Consider the following 17421-nt stretch of genomic DNA (forward strand, 5'->3'; position numbering starts at 1 on the left):
TTAGATGTGTGGTTTCAGACATAAATGGTGTTTTGGGTGGTGACGTTCTAGCAGCAAGAAGAATAACATCTCCTGTAGCAGACTGGCCCGTAAGTGTCGTAGCCAGAGCCGTATCCACAGCCACAGCAGGAGCCGTATCCACAGCCATATCTGGTTCCATAACCACAACCATAATGGGAGCTGTATCCACAGCCATAATAGGGGCTAAATCCACAGCCATATCCTGAACCATATCCACAGCAAGTCCCATATCCACAGCCATATCTGGTTCTATAACCACAGCCATAATAGGGGCTGAACCCACAGGTATAGCTGTTTCCACAGCCATAGCCACAGGAGTTGCTGTAGTAGTTAGAACACATGTTGTCAAGGCAAGAGGGTTCAGGTGGACTGCAAGGCGATGTTTCTGAAGTGTGTGTGTCTTCTCCTTCCCATGGACCTTTGTATACTGTCAGTAAGTGGCAGAGCATACCACTCATTCCCTGACATAGACAACAAATATGGAAGCGACCACCACGTGCTGGTCACTTTTGACAACTGATAATTTGCCTAAAGTAGCTAGTTATTTTGGAGATATTTAAAAAGCATCATTTTAATTTGCTCTGGCAGAGAATTTTTTCAGTAGAATCATGTGCCTCTAAACAGATACCCATTTCCAAAATTTCCTATCATTTAATATATATCTTATATTAAAAATGTGAGAAGCAACGTAGAAAAATTTTGCCCCTTTTCTCTCTCTTTTTCCTTACATCATTTGCCTCTGGCCATAAGAATAGAGTATACCTACCCCTTTTCTTGAATCATTTCAGATTCATTTATAGAAGCCAAAGATGTTGATTCTGCATTCACACAGAAGCCCCCAACAGGAAAAAATCTTGTCCAAACTGTCAATAGTGTTAAGAATAGAAATCTTGTTTTATAGCTACATATTTATAAATGATTCTCTATCTGTAGATGCCTAAATCCAAACGTATCCTGTTTTCTCATCTAAAGGAACACCGGACCTTTCCATCATCAAAGATGTGGTCAAATGTTTTTGTTTGTGGACTTTTCTTTGCATATCTTACTTGTATAGACTTTACTTTCATATCACCATTTTCAGAATCAGGCAGGTTCCAAATTTTTAAGTTTTTATTTTATTCAACTATATTTGATTTACAATATCATGTTAGTTTAGAGTATAGAGCATAATGATTCAGTATTTTTGAAGATTATACTCCATTAAAAATTATTACAATATAATAAATAATTCACAATGTTATATAGTATATCTTTATTGCTCATCTGCTTTATAAACAGTAGTTTGCATCTGCTAATCCAGTGGCACTAATTGGTCCCTCCCCTTTGCTATCTCCTTTCGTAAGCAAAAGATTGTTTTCTATATCTTTGGGTCTCTTTCTGTCTTATATATGCATTCATTTTATAATTTTTAGAGTCTTCATATAATTGAAGTAATACAGTATTTTTCTTCCTCTATCTGCCTTATTCCTCTGCTTGAGCATCTTTCACTGAGTATATTTTCTAAATCCATCCATTTTGTTGCAAATGGTAGTATCTCATTTTTATGTCTGAGTAATATTCCATGATGTGTTTATGTACACCATCTTTTCTTAAATGAGCTGAGAGATGTTTGAATGCTTCCATATGTGAGATATTATAAACAGTATTGCTAGGAACACTGGACTGTATGTATCTTTTCAAGTTAGTGTTTTCACTTTTTCTGGATATGTACCCAGGAGTAGAATTGCTGGATCATATGGCTGTCCTATTTTTAGGTTTTTATGGAAACTCTATACTGATTCCCATAGTGGTTGAACCAATAATTTACATTGCCCAAGAGCATTCAAGTGGTTCCTTTTCCCATATCCTCTAAAACTTCTGATATTTGCTGATTGCTTTGGTGATAGGTATTCTGACAGATGTGGGTTGATATTGCATCATTGTTTTAATTTGCATTTTTCTGATAACTGGTAATATTGAGCATCTTTTCTTGTCCTGTTAGCCATCTGTGTGTTCTATGTGCCTTTTTATGCCAATACCATGCAATTTTGATTACTGTAGATTTACAATACAGTCCATTTGGGAGAGTTATATCCCCAGCATTATCGTTTTTTTCTGAAGAGTGCTTTGCCAATAAGTAGTCTTTTGTTGTTCTAGTTTTAAGATTATTTTTCTATAAATTTTAGAACTATTTAAGGATTATTCTAGTTCTGTGAATTTTAGGATTTTTTTGGTCTAGTTCTGTAAAAACATTATGGGTACTAGATAGAAATTGCATTAAATCTGTAGCTTTCTTTGGGTATTATGGCCATTTTAATAATATTAACTTTTCCAATACAAGGGAATGGGATATCTTTCCATTTTTGCATGTAATCTTCAATTTTCTTTATCAAAGTTCTATGGTTTTCAGAATATACTTCTTTCGCTTCCTTAAGTTGATTCCTAGGTATCATTTGTAGAACCAATTAAATAGGATTTCTTTTTACTTTCACTTCCTAATATTTCATAATTAGTGTATAGAAACATAACAGATTTCTCTATACTCATCCTGTAACATACAATCTACTGAATGAACTTATTAGCTCTAGGAGGTTTTCAGTGGAGACTTTCGAGTTCTCTGTACAAAGTACTTCATCTGCAAGTAGTGACAGTGTTACCTCTTCTTTCCAATATGTTTTATTTCTTCTTGTTGCTGCAGCTAGAATGTCCAAATCTACTTTAAATAGAAGTGGTGAGAATGAGCATCCTTGTCTTATTCCTGAATTTAGCAGGAAAGATTTCACCTTTTCACCAATGAGTATTATGTTGGCTGTGAATTTGTCATAAACAGTCTTTACTATATTCAGCTATTTCCCGCTAAACCACTTTGATGAGAGTTTTTAACTTGAATGGATGCTGATTTTTTGGAAACTATTTTTATGCATTTATTGAAGTGACCATGTATTTTTTGTCTTTCTTTTTGTTAACATATGTGTATCACAGTGGTTGATTTGCGTATGTTAAATTGTCTTTGTGACCCGGGATTAAATCCAACTTGATCACAGTGAATGACGCTTCTTTGTATTTTATAATTTGGTTTGCTAACATTTTGTGGAGGGGTTTTTTTTTTTTTGGAAGTGTTTTTCTCTAGTTTAGTAGCAAGGTAATGGTGGTCTAGTATTGGGATAAATTAGGGAATGTTCCCTCATCTTCAGTTAGTTGGAATGGTTTGAGAAGGATAAATATAGGTTATTTTCTATATGTTTGGTAGAATTTCCCTGGAAATTTTTTGAATTGCTGCTTTGATTTCACTTTTGGTGATCAGTGTGTTCAAATTATTTGCTTCTTCTTAACTCAGTCTTGGTATGCTCTGTGTTTCTAGAAATTTGTGTTTCTTCCAGGTTATCCAATTTGTTAGTATATAACTGTTCACAGTATTCTCTTATGATTTTTTGTATGTCTGTGGTATCTCCTAGTCCTAGGAATTGGAAGGTAGAACAATATATACCCTGAGGAGGAAATCTATGAAGTGAAGTGAAGTGAAAGCTATTCAGTCGTGTTTGACTCTTTGTGACTAGAGCCTGCCAGGCTCCTCTGTCCATGGAATTCTCCAGGCAAGAATTCTGGAGTGCATAGCCATTCCATTCTCCAGGGGAACTTTCCAACCCAGAGATCAAACCCAGGTCTTTTATATCTTCTGTATTTCACGCAGATTCTTTACCATCTGAGCCACCAGAAAAGTCCACATATAGTCCTAATTATGGGAATCTTTAGAACCTATTTCACGTGGATATTTAAAACCTACTGTATAATAAGTCTTTGATCTTGACTAAAAAGTCTTACTGCGAGATGATACTTAGTTCAAATTTTCAAAATAGACATAGTCCTAGAAATAAAATATTTTTCTACTATGGACTGATGTTTTTACTTCTGTCGAGTTTCAAAATTATTGATATCAAATTTTTGCATAAACATGTTCTCAAGACATATGCTTTAAAAATAGAACATAAAGTTATTCTTTAGTTTCTGAACTTGAAAATATGCATGATTCCATGTCCATTATGTTAACATAATGTTGACACTGTATTTTGGGTAATAAATTACTATACAAAATCGCTTAGTCAGAGTGCAAAAAGGTCAATAGGAAGGTAATTTATATTCAGAGGGGTTTTGCTTCCTCATCATAAAAGCTTTTTTAATTAGGGTATACATATGTGGATACCATAGAATGACTTCTTTTATGTTACAAAGCTGTTACATTAAATTCAGACTAAATCAGGATTACAGTACAAATAAATATGGATATTTTAAAACTATTATTAGACAAGAATTTAAAACTATGGAATAAGAAAAATGAGATTTCAGAAATTTAATTTTTATGGAGTATAGTTGATTTACAATGTTGTGCTAGTTTCTGCAATACAGCAAAGTGAATCAGTTATATATATACCTATATCCATTCCTTTTTTAGATTCTATTCTTATATAGGTCATTACAGAATATTGGGTAGAGTTCCCTGTGCTATACAGTACATTTTTATTAGTTATCTATTTTATATGTAGTAGTGTAAATATGTCATTCTCAACCTCCCAGTTTATCCCCCCTTCCCCTCCCCACTCCTTGGTAACCATGCTTGTTTTCTACTTCTGTGACTCTATTTCTGTTTTATAAATAGGTTCATTTGTACTATTATGTTTAGATTTCTTAGAAATCTAAAGAAAGCATATCATATATTTGTCTTTCACTGTCTGACTTACCTCACACTGCATTAGAATTTCTAGGTCCACCTTGTCACTGTAAAAAAAAAAAAAAATTATTTAAAATTAAAATTTATGTTTGGGGTCTAAAAATTGCATACTCAAATAACATGTATTAAATGATAATCACAAAAATAAATATATATAGCCAAGAGGGGAAAAATAAAAAGGAAAGGGAGATAAAGGGAATAGAATTTATTGAGTAAAATTCCTAACCAGAACACTAAATAAGTATGAAACATAAGGAAAACAATTATGTAAAAATAGGTAGACCTCATTTTAGAAAGAAGAAATTTGCATTTAGATAATTTAATCATATAATCAAATGTATTTACAGTATATGTGGCTTTCCAGTGTTTGAATATATGTTTGATTTGATTCATCCATTTTTATGGAAGAATATTGAGTTCAAATTATCAGGGACTGTACTCAGAGCTGGTTTTTCAAGGATGCACAGAACAGGAGTTGTCTTTACTGTTTTAAACTGGTATGAAGAGATCTGAATGGAAAGGTATTAGAAATAATGCAATAAAGATAAAAGAGTTTTTCAGTAATCCAGGGATACTGTGACCAGAGAATGTGTTGGCTATGGCACTGTAAAGTAACGTTGTCTGTACCAGAGAATTTGTCAAGTAGAATTTATAGTTTTGAATTTCAAGGCAGACTGAAAAGGTAAGAAACTGAAGGATAAGAAAAATGGAATGGGATTATATGTTTTTTATGTTTATGGTTAGGGATGAAACAGCAGAGTGTTCAGATTAGACCAGTGGCCAATATCAGAAAAATCGGTAGAATGATTCCTCAACAGAAGGAAAAATATCTGATAATGAAACTTCTCAAAAATTGAAGTTGGCAGCCTTGTGAGAATCCCTGTTAAAGGCATTCAGTAAAGTACTCGATCACCACTTATTCCTTTGTTGTCAAATTCAAGTATATCCAGTGGAAAGAATGATCTTGACTTTATACTCCCTTCCAATTTAGATTTTATGGTTGTTGCAGTGAAAAAGAATCTAAAATTTGGAGTCTGCCAGATTCTGAAAAAGTTGACTGAAATAAAACATAGAAACCAAGATAAGCCAAAAAAAAAAAAAAGAAAAGAAAAAAAAAAAATGCCCCCCTACCCCAACAAACAAAGCAACATGACTGAATGTTTGGTCATGAAAAGTTGAATGTTTGGTATGAAGTTACATTTCAAGTAGTGAGGCAAGACAGAGTTTTAATAAACTTTGACAAGTGCGTTGACATGCGTCTGTGCATAAGAGCCAGGAGGTGCTGGGGGTGGTGGCTTAGTTGCTAGGTCATGTCAGACTCTTTGCAACCCTTTGGACTATATAGCCCGCCAGGCCCCTTCTGTCCTTGGGATTTCCCAGGCAAGAACACTGGAGAGGGTTGCCATTTCCTCCTCCAGGGGATCTTCCAGACCCAGGGATCAAACCTACATCTCTTGCATTGCAGGCAGATTGTTTCCTGAGCCACTAGGGAAGCCCCAGGACCAAGAAGAGGATGATCCAGTTCAGACAATAACACAGAGGAAAGGCATCTCACAGGAGCTGATTACAGATCTGAATTTTGATGTACAAATAGATTTTTTTTAAGCCAAGAAATTTGGTGGCAAGAAAAATATTAACAGCAGAAGAAATGTTACTCATTTCCCTCTTTTACATGTCAAAAAGGTAAGTGTGTTAGAGAGGATTATTTAGAAGAAAGGAGACATATTATATTGTAAAGTCACAATGAACATTTTTGTAGAAGGTTGAGAACTTCTGATTAATGTACATATGAATAAGGATAAAATTGAGTTTTGTGGTACTTGATGTCATGAATATACTAGGAACTGAAGATGGGCTTTTGCTGTAAGTATCAGAGTGACCCCACTTACCTTTAGCCTTTGAACTAAATGTGTAAGGAAGAGTAGTGATAGAAGAAGGCAAGAATGATTGAGGGAGGGGAATGGACTAACATCTCATAACACAAAACTCTGATAAGGCTTTATGTGAAAAAAAAAAATGAGTTTCTGGTCTAACTGAGGACTTCTGATTCTTCAGGCAAATAAAGTTGGTTAAACTGTTAAAGTCTCCTCAATGGTGAGACTCAGGTAGCTACAAAAAAGAGAGAAAAAGAGGGCTGCCCCACGTGAACAGGACCTTCCATTGCCTGGTGCATGGAAGAAGAAAATACAAGAAGGAACACATGCAGCATACTGTCTCCACACCTGTAAGTCTTCACTCTTCCAGGGAATGGACTTCGTTTACTGATCAGATTCTTAGGATTTGAGGAGAGTCGGACAAGGCAGGGGTAAGGATGCAGAAAGGGTAGGAGAAAACGGACAGGGAGTTGCAATGATTTAGGAAAGGAGACAGGAATATTCCTTTTCCTGTGGTCAGAAGCAGGTATTTTGGAAAACTGAGAGAGAAAAGGAGGCAAAATCATCTGACATTCCCCAACAAGCTTGTTTTATAAGGTATCTGTTAAATGAGAGGAGATTTTGAAAATGATCAGCTTTGGGTCACACGATTCTACTAAGACAGTTTGTCAGCAGAACAAATTAAAGTGAAGCTCTTAAAATGAAACAGGAGTCGCCCAAATAATGAGCTATTTTAAGCAAACTTTAGTGATTGTCAGTGGTGACGTGACTGGCTCATAATGTTGCTTCCATATTTGTTGTCTATGTCAGGGAATGAATGGTATGCTCTGCCAATTACTGACAGTATATAAAGGTCCATGGGGAGGAGACACACACACTTCAGGAACAGCCTCTTGCAGTCCACCTGAATCCTCTTGCCTTGACAACATGTGTTGTAACTACTACGGCAACTCCTGTGGCTATGGCTGTGGAAAGGGCTACAGCTGTGGGTTCAGCCCCTATTATGGCTGTGGATATGGAAGTAGATATGGCTGTGGATATGGCTCAGGATACGGCTGTGGATATGGGACAGGATATGGCTGTGGATTTAGCCCCTATTATGGCTGTGGTTATGGAACCAGATATGGCTGTGGATATGGCTCTGGCTATAGCAGCTACTGGCCAGTTTGCTACAGGAGATGTTATTCTTGCTGCTAGAACATCACCCTCTTAGCCTAGTCTGCTTCTGAAATGAGGAATCTAAAGATAATACTGCTTCGAGGATCTGTAACCCATGATTTGTACTTGCAAGAAATTGTATGCGTGACAGAGGCTTTGACCTCCAACTACCCATTTTTAGATTGATGTCCTTGAAGTCTGAAGTTCAATGGTGATGTCATCTGACACTTCCAAATGTTAGCCTTTCCTCCCTTAATCTCTGAGTCTCTCTTATGATTGTGTTAATGATCCTAACATTCTAAAGCTTGGATAACACCTTTTTCTCAATAAAAATGGCTCATTGCTTCTAACAAATCTCTGTGAATTAGTCTTTCTTGAGGTGCTATGGCCTCTTTTGAAGACTGGGCTAAGAGGGTGCTTGAACTTTGAGTTCTTTGATATAATACAAGCATTTCTTCTTGTATTTGCACCAAAAACAATACCTTCTCCAAGTATTTCTTGTATCTCACATTCTCAGGCACTCACATACACAAGCACAAATCTCACAGTATTTCAGAACCATGCTGAACCATGCAAATCTCACTGTGTCAAGAATGGAGCTGGAGGAGCAAGTGGAGGAGGAATGACACACATTCAGGTGGTCATGACAAACTCCAGGTGCAGGAGAGACAATCTGACTTCCTGCAGGAGTAATGGAATAGAAGAGATGCTTCCCAGAAGCAACGAGAAATTGGAAGCAGAGTTGGGTGTTAGGCACTTGAAAATAAAGAACTAAGGAATGTATATTATTTGTAGACAAAGATGGAGAAGCTCTATACATTCAGCAAAAACAAGACCAGGACCTGACTGTGGCTCAGATCATGAACTCCTTATTGCCAAATTCAAACTTCAGTTGAAGAAAGTAGGGAAAACCACTAAACCGTTCAGGTATGACCTAAATCAAATCCCTTACAAATATACAGTGAAAGTGAGAAAGAGATTTAAAGGACTAGATCTGATGGACAGAGTGCCTGATGAACTATGAACGGACTTAGTGACATTGTACATGAGAAAGGAATCAAGACCATCCGCAAGAAACAGAAATGTGAAAAAAGTAAAATGGCTGTCTGAAGAGGCCTTATGAATAGCTGTGAAATGAAGAGAAGGGAAAAGCAAAGGAGAAAAGGAAAGATATACCCATTTGAATGCAGAGTTCCAAAGAATAGCAAGGAGAGATAAGAAAGCCTTCCTCAGTGATCAACGCAAAAAATAGAGGAAAAAAATAGAACAGGAAAGACTAGAGATCTATTCAAGAAAAATACATGTACCAAGGGAATATTTCATGCAACTTGGGCTCACTAAAAGACAGAAATGGTATGGACCTAACAGAAGCAGAAGATATTAAGAAGAGATGGCACGTATACACAGAAGAACTGACAAAAAAGATGTTCATGACCCAGATAATCAGGATGGTGTGATCACTCACCTAGAGCCAGACATCCTGGAATGTGAAGTCAAGTGGGCCTTAGGAAGCATCGCTATGAACAAAGCTAGTGGAGGTAATGGAATTCCATTTGAACTCTTTCAAATCCTAAAAGATGATGCTGTTAAAGTGTTTCCCTCAATATGCCAGCAAATTTGGAAAACTCAGCAGTGGCCACAGGACTGGAAAAGGTCAGTTTTCATTGCAATCCTAAAGAAAGGCAATGGCAAAGAATGTTCAAACTACCGCACAACTGCATTCAACTCACATGCTCGTAAAGTAATACTCAAAATTCTCCAAGCCAGGTTTCAGCAATATGCAAACTGTGAACTTCCAGATGTTCAAGCTGGATTTAGAAAAGGCAGAGGAACCAGAGATCAAATTGCCAACACCCGCTGATTCATCGAAAAAGCAAGAAATTTCCAGAAAAACATGTACTCTTTATTGACTATGCCAAAGCCTTTGACTGTGTTGGTCACAATAAACTGTGGAAAATTCTGAAAGAGATGGGAACACCAGACCACCTGACCTGCCTCTTGAGAAACCTATATGCAGGTCAGGAAGCAACAGTTAGAACGGCATATGGAAAAACAGACTGGTTCCAAATAGGAAAAGGAGTACGTCAAGGATAAGTACCCTGCTTATTTAACTTATATATAAAGTACATCATGAGAAACACTGGGCTGGAAGAAGCACAAGCTGGAATCAAGATTTCCGGGAGAAATATCAGTAACCTCAGATACACAGATGACACCACCCTTATGGCAGAAAGTGAAGAAGAACTAAAGAGCCTCTAGAAGAAAGTGAAAGAGGAAAGTGAAAAATTTGGCTTAAGGCTCAACATTCAGAAAACTAAGACCATGGCATCTGGTCTCATCGCTTCATGGCAAACAGATGGAAAAACAGTAGAAACACTGGCAGACTTTTGGGGGGGGGCTCCAAAATCACTGCAGATAGTGACTGCAGCCATGAAATCATAAGACGCTTACATCTTGGAAGAAAGTTATGACCAACCTAGAAAACATATTAAAAATGAGACACAGTATTTTGCCAACAAAAGTCTGTCTCCTCAAGGCTATGGTTTTTCCAGTGGTCATGTATGGATGTTAGAGTTGGACTGTGAAGAAAGCTGCGTGCGGAAGAATTGATGCTTTTGAACTGTGGTGTTGGAGAAGACTCTTGAGAGTCCCTTGGACTGCAAGGAGATCCAACCAGTCCATCCTAAAGGAGATCAGTCCTGGATGTTCATTGGAAGGACTGATACTGAAGCTGAAACTCCAATACTTTGGCCACGTGATGTGAAGTGCTGACTCATTTGAAAAGACCTTGATGCTGGGAAAATTGAGGGCAGGAGGAGAAGAGGATGGCAGAAGATGAGATGGTTGGATGGCATCACCAACTCAATGGGCATGAGTTTGGGTAAGCTCCAGGAATTGGTGATGGACAGGGAGTTCTGGCGTGGAAGAGGCCTGGTTCATGGGGTTGTAAAGAGTTGGAAACAACTGAATGACTGAACTGAACTGAACTGAACCAGTTCATCTCTATTGCATGTTGTAAAATGCCTTTTTACACATTATCTCAATTCATTTTCACATCCTCTTAAAATAAATAGAGTGGGTCTTCACAAACAAGTATTGGGAGAAAGAAGCTGAGGCTCAGAGTGATTAAGTCACTATCTTGAAATCACACAGCAACTGAGTGTCAGAGCCAAGTTTTCATAGTCTTCTGCTAGTGAGCTCACTGCCATATGCATCTCCTGGCCAGGCCCTCTCCTGCCTATGGAAGCAGTATGTGCTGTGCTCTCAATAATCTGAAGAGAAAAAGAAAAGTCTCTCTACGTCTGCTTAGTGATTACACACCTCGACTGGTGATAATAAATGCACAGAAAGACTTGTTTCCCACTCCCTTATCTGACTGGCCAGTTCCTACTTAAGCCTCATGTCTAGTGCCCCATCTTCTCAGAACTCTTTCCTGACTCTCATAACACTAATAACCTTCCTTATTTTATAACTTTCATAACACATGGCTACAAAAGCAATTACTTCATTTCTTCTTTAAATCCTACTATGTTACTCCTACATAAAATTATGAATTCACTGAGAACTAGGCTCATTGGATGGATAGAGGAGAGATTCATACATAAATACCTATATCAGTTCAGTTCAGTTCAGTCACACAGTTGTGTCCGACTCTTTGCAACCCCAAGGACTGCAGTACATGAGGCCTCCCTGTCCATCACCAACTCCCTGAATTTGTCCAAATTCATGTCCACTGAGTCAGTGATGCCACCCAACCAACTCATCCTCTGTCATCCCCTTCTCCTCCTGCTTTCAATTTTCCACAGAATCAGGTTCTTTTCAAATGAGTCAGCTCTTTGATCAGGTGGCCAAAGTATTGGAGTTTCAGCTTCAACATCAGTCCTTCCAATGAACACCCAGGACTGATCTCCTTTAGGATGGACTGGTTGGATCTCCTTGTAGACCAAGGGACTCTCAATAGTCTTCTCTAACACCACAGCTCAAAAGCATCAATTCTTCGGCACTCAGCTTTCTTCACAGTCCAACTCTCACATTCATACATGACCACTGGAAAAACCATAGCCTTGACTAGATGGACCTTTGTTAGCAAAGTACTGTGTCTGCTTTTTAATATGCTGTGTAGGTGGTCATAACTTTCATTCCAAGGAGTAAGCGTCTAATTTCATGGCTGCAATCACCATTTACAGTGATTTTGGAGCCCAAAAAGATAAAGTCTGACACCGTTTCTACTGTTTCCCCACTATTTGCCATGAAGTGATGAGACCGGATGCCATGATCTTAGTTTTCTGAATATTGAGCTTTAAGGCAACTTTTTCACTCTCCACTTTCACTTTCATCAAGAAGCTCTTTAGTTCCTCTTCACTTTCTGCCATAAGGGTGGTGTCATCTGCATATCTGTGGTTATTGATATTTCTCCCAGCAATCTTGATTCCAGCTTGTGCTTCTTCCAGCCCAGCGTTTCTCATGAGGTACTCTACATATAAGTTAAATAGACAGGGTGACAATATACAGCCTTGGCATACCCCTTTTTCCTATTTGGAACCAGTCTGTTGTTCCATGTCCACAGTATATAGAACCCAAGGATGCTACTAATACTCCAGGGCACAGAGCAACATGTAATAACTTAAAGAAAAATAATCAAGAATGTCAGTAGTACTGAGAATAGAAACATTACAGTATACCTGTGTGTTTACAAATAAGTTTCTTCTCTCTATGGATGTCTAAATCCAAACCTACTCTTCCTTTTCACTCGAAGCTACACATCTGAACTTTCTATTGCCAAACATGTAGGGGGAAAAAATGTGTCGCTTTTAAAAGTTTCATTACAGTTCAGTTCAGTTCAGTCAGTCATGTCCGATTCTTTGCGACCTCATGGACTGCAGCAAGCCAGGGTTCCCTGTCCATCACCAACTACCAGAGCTTTTTCAAACTCATGTCCATTGAGTCGGTGAGGCCATCCAACCATCTCATCCTCTGTTGTCCCCTTCTCCTCCTGCCTTCAATCTTTCCCAGCATCAGGGTCTTTTCAAATGAGTCAGTTCTTCACACCAGGTAGTTAAAGTACTGGAGCTTCAGCTTCAGCATCAGTCCTTCCAATGAATATTCAGGACTGATTTCCTTTAGGATGGACTGGTTGGATCTCCTTGCAGTCCAAGGGACTCTCAAGAGTCTTCTTGAACAACACAGTTGAAAAGCATCAGTCCTTTGGCATTCAGTTCTTTTTATAATCCAACACTCACATCCATACATGACTACTGGAAAAACCATAGCTTTGACTAGATGAACTTTTCTCAGCAAAGACTTTTTCTATGCTTTTTTATATGCTGTCTAGGTTGGTCACAGCTTTTCTTCCAGTGAGCAAGCATCTTTTGCTTTCATGGCTGCAATCACCATCTGCAGTAATTTTGGAGCCCAGGAAAATGAAGTCTCTCACTGTTTCCAGTGTCTCCACATCTATTTGCCATGAAATGATGCGACCAGATTGCATGATCTTTGTTTTCTGAATGTTGAGTTTTAAGCCAGCTATTTCATTCTCCTCTTTCACTTTCATCAAGTGGCTCTTCGGTTCCTCTTCACTTTCTGCCATAAAGGTGGTGTCATCTGCATATCTGAGATTATTTATATGTCTCCCACTAACCTTTTTTTTAATTTTATTTTTAAACTCTACAATATTGTATTAGTTTTGCCAAATATCGAAATGGATCCGCCACAGGTATACATGTGCTCCCCATCCTGAACCCTCCTCCCTCCTCCCTCCCCATACCATCCCTCTGGGTCGTCCCAGTGCACCAGCCCCAAGCATCCAGTATCATGCATCGAACCTGGACTGGCGACTAGTTTCTTACATGATATTAGACATGTTTCAATGCCATTCTCCCAAATCTTCCCACCCTCTCCCTCTCCAACAGAGTCCATAAGACTGTTCTATACATCAGTGTCTCTTTTGCTGTCTCATACACAGGGTTATTGTTACCATCTTGATTCCAGCTTGTGCTTCATCCAGCCTGGCATTTTGCATGATGTACTCTGCTTAGAAGATAAATAAGCAGGATGATAGTATACAGCCTTGACTTACTGCTTTCTCAATTTGGAACCAGTTCATTGTTCCATGTCCAGTTCTACCTGCTGCTTCTTGACCTGCATACAGGTTTTTCAGGAGGCAGGCAAGGTGGTCTGGTATTCCCATCTCTTGAAACATTTTTCTCAGTTTATTGTGATCTGTACAGTCAAAGGCTTTGGCATAGTCGATATAGCAGAAGTAGATGTTTTTCTGGAACTCTCTTGCTTGTTCTATTTCATTTTATTTTTTTCAGTTGAATTTTCATTTATTTGCAACATAGGAACTTACCAAAGTAAACAGTTTTAATGTATTTACTACTCATAATATCATTAAAAACCACCAAATTCCTATGAATATATTTTATAATATATATACAAACCTCTACACTAAAAACTGCAGAAAATTATTAAGAAAAACTGAAGACGATCTAAGTAGCCATTAGACAGATTAGACCCATTAGCATATTGCAAATGTATCAGTTCTCCCCATTTTGATCTATAAATTCAAAATCTCATTAGATTTTACAGTGCCAGTTGACTGACTACACTGTCAATTGTTCCATTTTAAAGTTATTTTTGTTTATCTCACTTGCTTAGGTGTACCTTTCATAATCTTTCATAATCAAGCAGATTCCGATACTTATTACTTTTTACAATAAGAACCATGAAATCTTCTATTGCACACTCAAATTTCAACAACAGTGAGATGAGTGGCGATCCAGTACTTTATTGAATGCCTTCAGAAGGAACTTTTTCACCAAGCTTCTGATTTCATTTCTGAGACTTTTCAATATTAGGCATTTTTCCATTAGCTGAGAAATCATTCAACTTTTTTTTTTCTTCTATTGATCACTGGTATAATCTTATGACTCTGCTATGTTGAATCACGAATGATAGGCATAAAGAAAACATATCCTCATTCCAATCATCATTATGCCTCATTTTCTTACCTTTCCAGTCCTCCTTGCTATTTGAAATTTTAAGTTTGCTTCACAAATTCTCTACAGTAGACGCTTTTCTTTTCTTTTTTTTTTGTTTTCAGATATATGTAATGTTTATTTATTTATTTTTAAATTATTATTATTATCTTTTTTACTTTACAATATTGTATTGGTTTTGCCATACATCAACATGCATCCGCCACAGGTGTACCAGATGGGTGTTCCCCATCCTGAACCCTTTTCCCACCTCCCTCCCCGTACCATCCCTCTGGGTCATCCCAGTGCACCAGCACCAAGCTTCCTGTATCCTGCGTTGAACCTGGACTGGCGATTCGTTCCTTATATGATATTATACATGCTTCAATGCCATTCTTCCAAATCATCCCCCTCTCCCTCTTCCACAGAGTCCAAAAGACTGTTCTAGACATCTGTGTCTCTTTTGCTGTCTCGCAAACAGGGTTGTCATTACCATTTTTCTAAATTCCATATATATGTGTTAGTATACTGTATTGGTGTTTTTCTTTCTGGCTTACTTCACTCTGTATAATAGGCTCCAGTTTCATCCACCTCATTAGAACTGATTCAAATGTATTCTTTTTAATGGCTGAGTAATACTCCATTGTGTACATGTACCACTGCTTTCTTATCCATTCATCTGCTGTTGGACATCTAGGTTGCTTCCATGTCCTGGCTATTATAAACAGGGCTGTGATGAACAGCGGGGAACACATGTCTCTTTCAATTCTGGTTTCCTCAGTGTGTATGCCCAGCAGTGGGATTGCTGGGTCATATGGCAGTTCTATTCCCAGTTTTTTAAGGAACCTCCACACTATTCTCCATAGTGGCTGTACTAGTTTGCATTCCCACCAACTGTGTAAGAGGGTTCCCTTTTCTCCACACCCTCTCCAGCATTTATTGCTTGTAGATTTTGGATCACAGCCATTCTGACTGGTGTGAAATGATACCTCATTGTGGTTTTGATTTGCATTTCTCTGATAATGAATGATGTTGAGCATCTTTTCATGTGTTTGTTAGCCATCTGTATGTCTTCTTTGGAGAAATGTCTATTTAATTCTTAGGGCCATTTTTTGATTGGGTCGTTTATTTTTCTGGGATTGAGCTGCAGGAGTTGCTTGTATATTTTTGAGATTAGCTGTTTGTCAGTTGCTTCATTTGCTATTATTTTCTCCCATTCTCAAGGCTGTCTTTTCACCTTGCTTTATAGCTTCCTTTGTTGTGCAGAAGCTTTTAATTTTAATTAGATCCCATTTGTTTATTTTTGCTTTTATTTCCAATATTCTGGGAGGTGGGTCATAGAGGATCCTGCTGTGATGTATGTCGGAGAGTGTTTTGTCTATGTTCTCCTCTAAGAGTTTTATAGTTTCTGGTCTTATGTTTAGATCTTTAATCCATTTTGAGTTTATTGTTGTGTATGGTGTTAGAAAGTGTTCTAGTTTCATTCTTTTACAAGTGGTTGGCCAGTTTTCCCAGCACCACTTGTTAAAGAGATTGTAATTAATCCGTTGTATATCCTTGCCTCCTGTGTCAAAGATAAGGTGCCCATGGGTGCATGGATTTATCTCTGGGCTTTCTATTTTGTTCCATTGATCTATATTTCTGTCTTTGTGCCAGTACCATACTGTCTTGATGACTGTGGCTTTGTAGTAGAGCCTGAAGTCAGGCAGGTTGATTCCTCCAGTTCCATTCTTCTTTCTCAAGATTGCTTTGGCTATTCAAGGTTTTTTGTATTTCCATACAAATTGTGAAACTACTTGTTCTAGCTCTGTGAAAAACACCGTTGGTAGCTTGATAGGGGTTGCATTGAATCTATAGATTGCTTTAGGTAGTATGACACTTTGCTTTTCAATGCCGCTGCCAAAGCAGAATTTCTGGCCACAATTCCCCTGGTTTACTGAAAAGTCTTCCATCTTTATTGCATTATTTCTAAACCTTTTCACTCAAGCCTCTCCATACCTAATGATGCCTGAAGAACCGCCTCTATTCTGTGCATCATGGAATAACCAGCTCTGGTTATAATACCTAGCACATAAGGTGGGTTCAATTAATATTACTCTAATAAAAAATTGATAGATTAAATCAAATTTCTGTTCAAATATTTGTGTGTCATTTACAAACTAATAGATATTTGGATTGGTTATCACCATTTTGTCATTTCACTGAGCTGAAAGTCTCAAGTGTTCTTTAACTAGTAAAAGTATGAAAGTGTTAGTTGTCCAGATGTGTCCAACTCTTTGCAACCTCATGGACTGTAGCCCGCCAGGCTCCTCTATCCATGGGATACTTCAGGCAGGAATATTGGGTTGGATAGTCATTGCCTTCTGCAGGTGATCTTCCCAACCCAAGGATTGACCCCAGGTCTGTGCTGCAGGCAGATTCTTTACTGTCTGAGCCACCAAGGAAGCCCTCTTTAACTAAGGGAGTCACAACGTTTCAGATTTTGAAGGTATGTTAAGAGTTACTTTATGAAAACTCTTTTCTAGATGTGTGAATTATCTCATGCCTGCCTAACAAATCATATTGTTACAAAACTTCATAAATTTTCTCCCATTTACACTTGCTACTGCTCTTTCTTTGCGATTGACATCAGCTCATTTGTCACAAGTTCAAAATACGTCCCTGAACTACCTCTTTAATACAACTT

General features: G+C 37.9%; 2 protein-coding genes across 2 annotated transcripts; one reads left to right on the forward strand and one right to left on the reverse strand.

Annotated features, from left to right (window-relative positions):
• LOC133254033 (keratin-associated protein 21-1-like) lies at positions 1 to 867 on the reverse strand. The gene has a single exon (XM_061428014.1). The coding sequence runs from the start codon at positions 477 to 479 to the stop codon at positions 48 to 50; it is 432 nt and encodes a 143-aa protein (XP_061283998.1). The 5' UTR covers positions 480 to 867; the 3' UTR covers positions 1 to 47.
• A 6645-nt stretch (positions 868 to 7512) lies between these two features.
• Positions 7513 to 8089, forward strand: LOC133254038 (keratin-associated protein 6-2-like). Its single transcript, XM_061428026.1, has one exon. It carries the CDS (start codon positions 7528 to 7530, stop codon positions 7795 to 7797), a length of 270 nt encoding a protein of 89 aa, XP_061284010.1. The 5' UTR covers positions 7513 to 7527; the 3' UTR covers positions 7798 to 8089.
• Positions 8090 to 17421: the final 9332 nt, after the last annotated feature.

Source organism: Bos javanicus, chromosome 1, assembly GCF_032452875.1.
Source record: "Bos javanicus breed banteng chromosome 1, ARS-OSU_banteng_1.0, whole genome shotgun sequence".
Classification (NCBI taxonomy): domain Eukaryota; kingdom Metazoa; phylum Chordata; class Mammalia; order Artiodactyla; family Bovidae; genus Bos; species Bos javanicus.

Coding starts and splice junctions, on each gene's coding strand:
- LOC133254033 (XM_061428014.1), bottom strand. CDS start 479: ATGAGTGGTATGCTCTGCCACTTACTGACAGTATACAAAGGTCCATGG.
- LOC133254038 (XM_061428026.1), top strand. CDS start 7,528: ATGTGTTGTAACTACTACGGCAACTCCTGTGGCTATGGCTGTGGAAAG.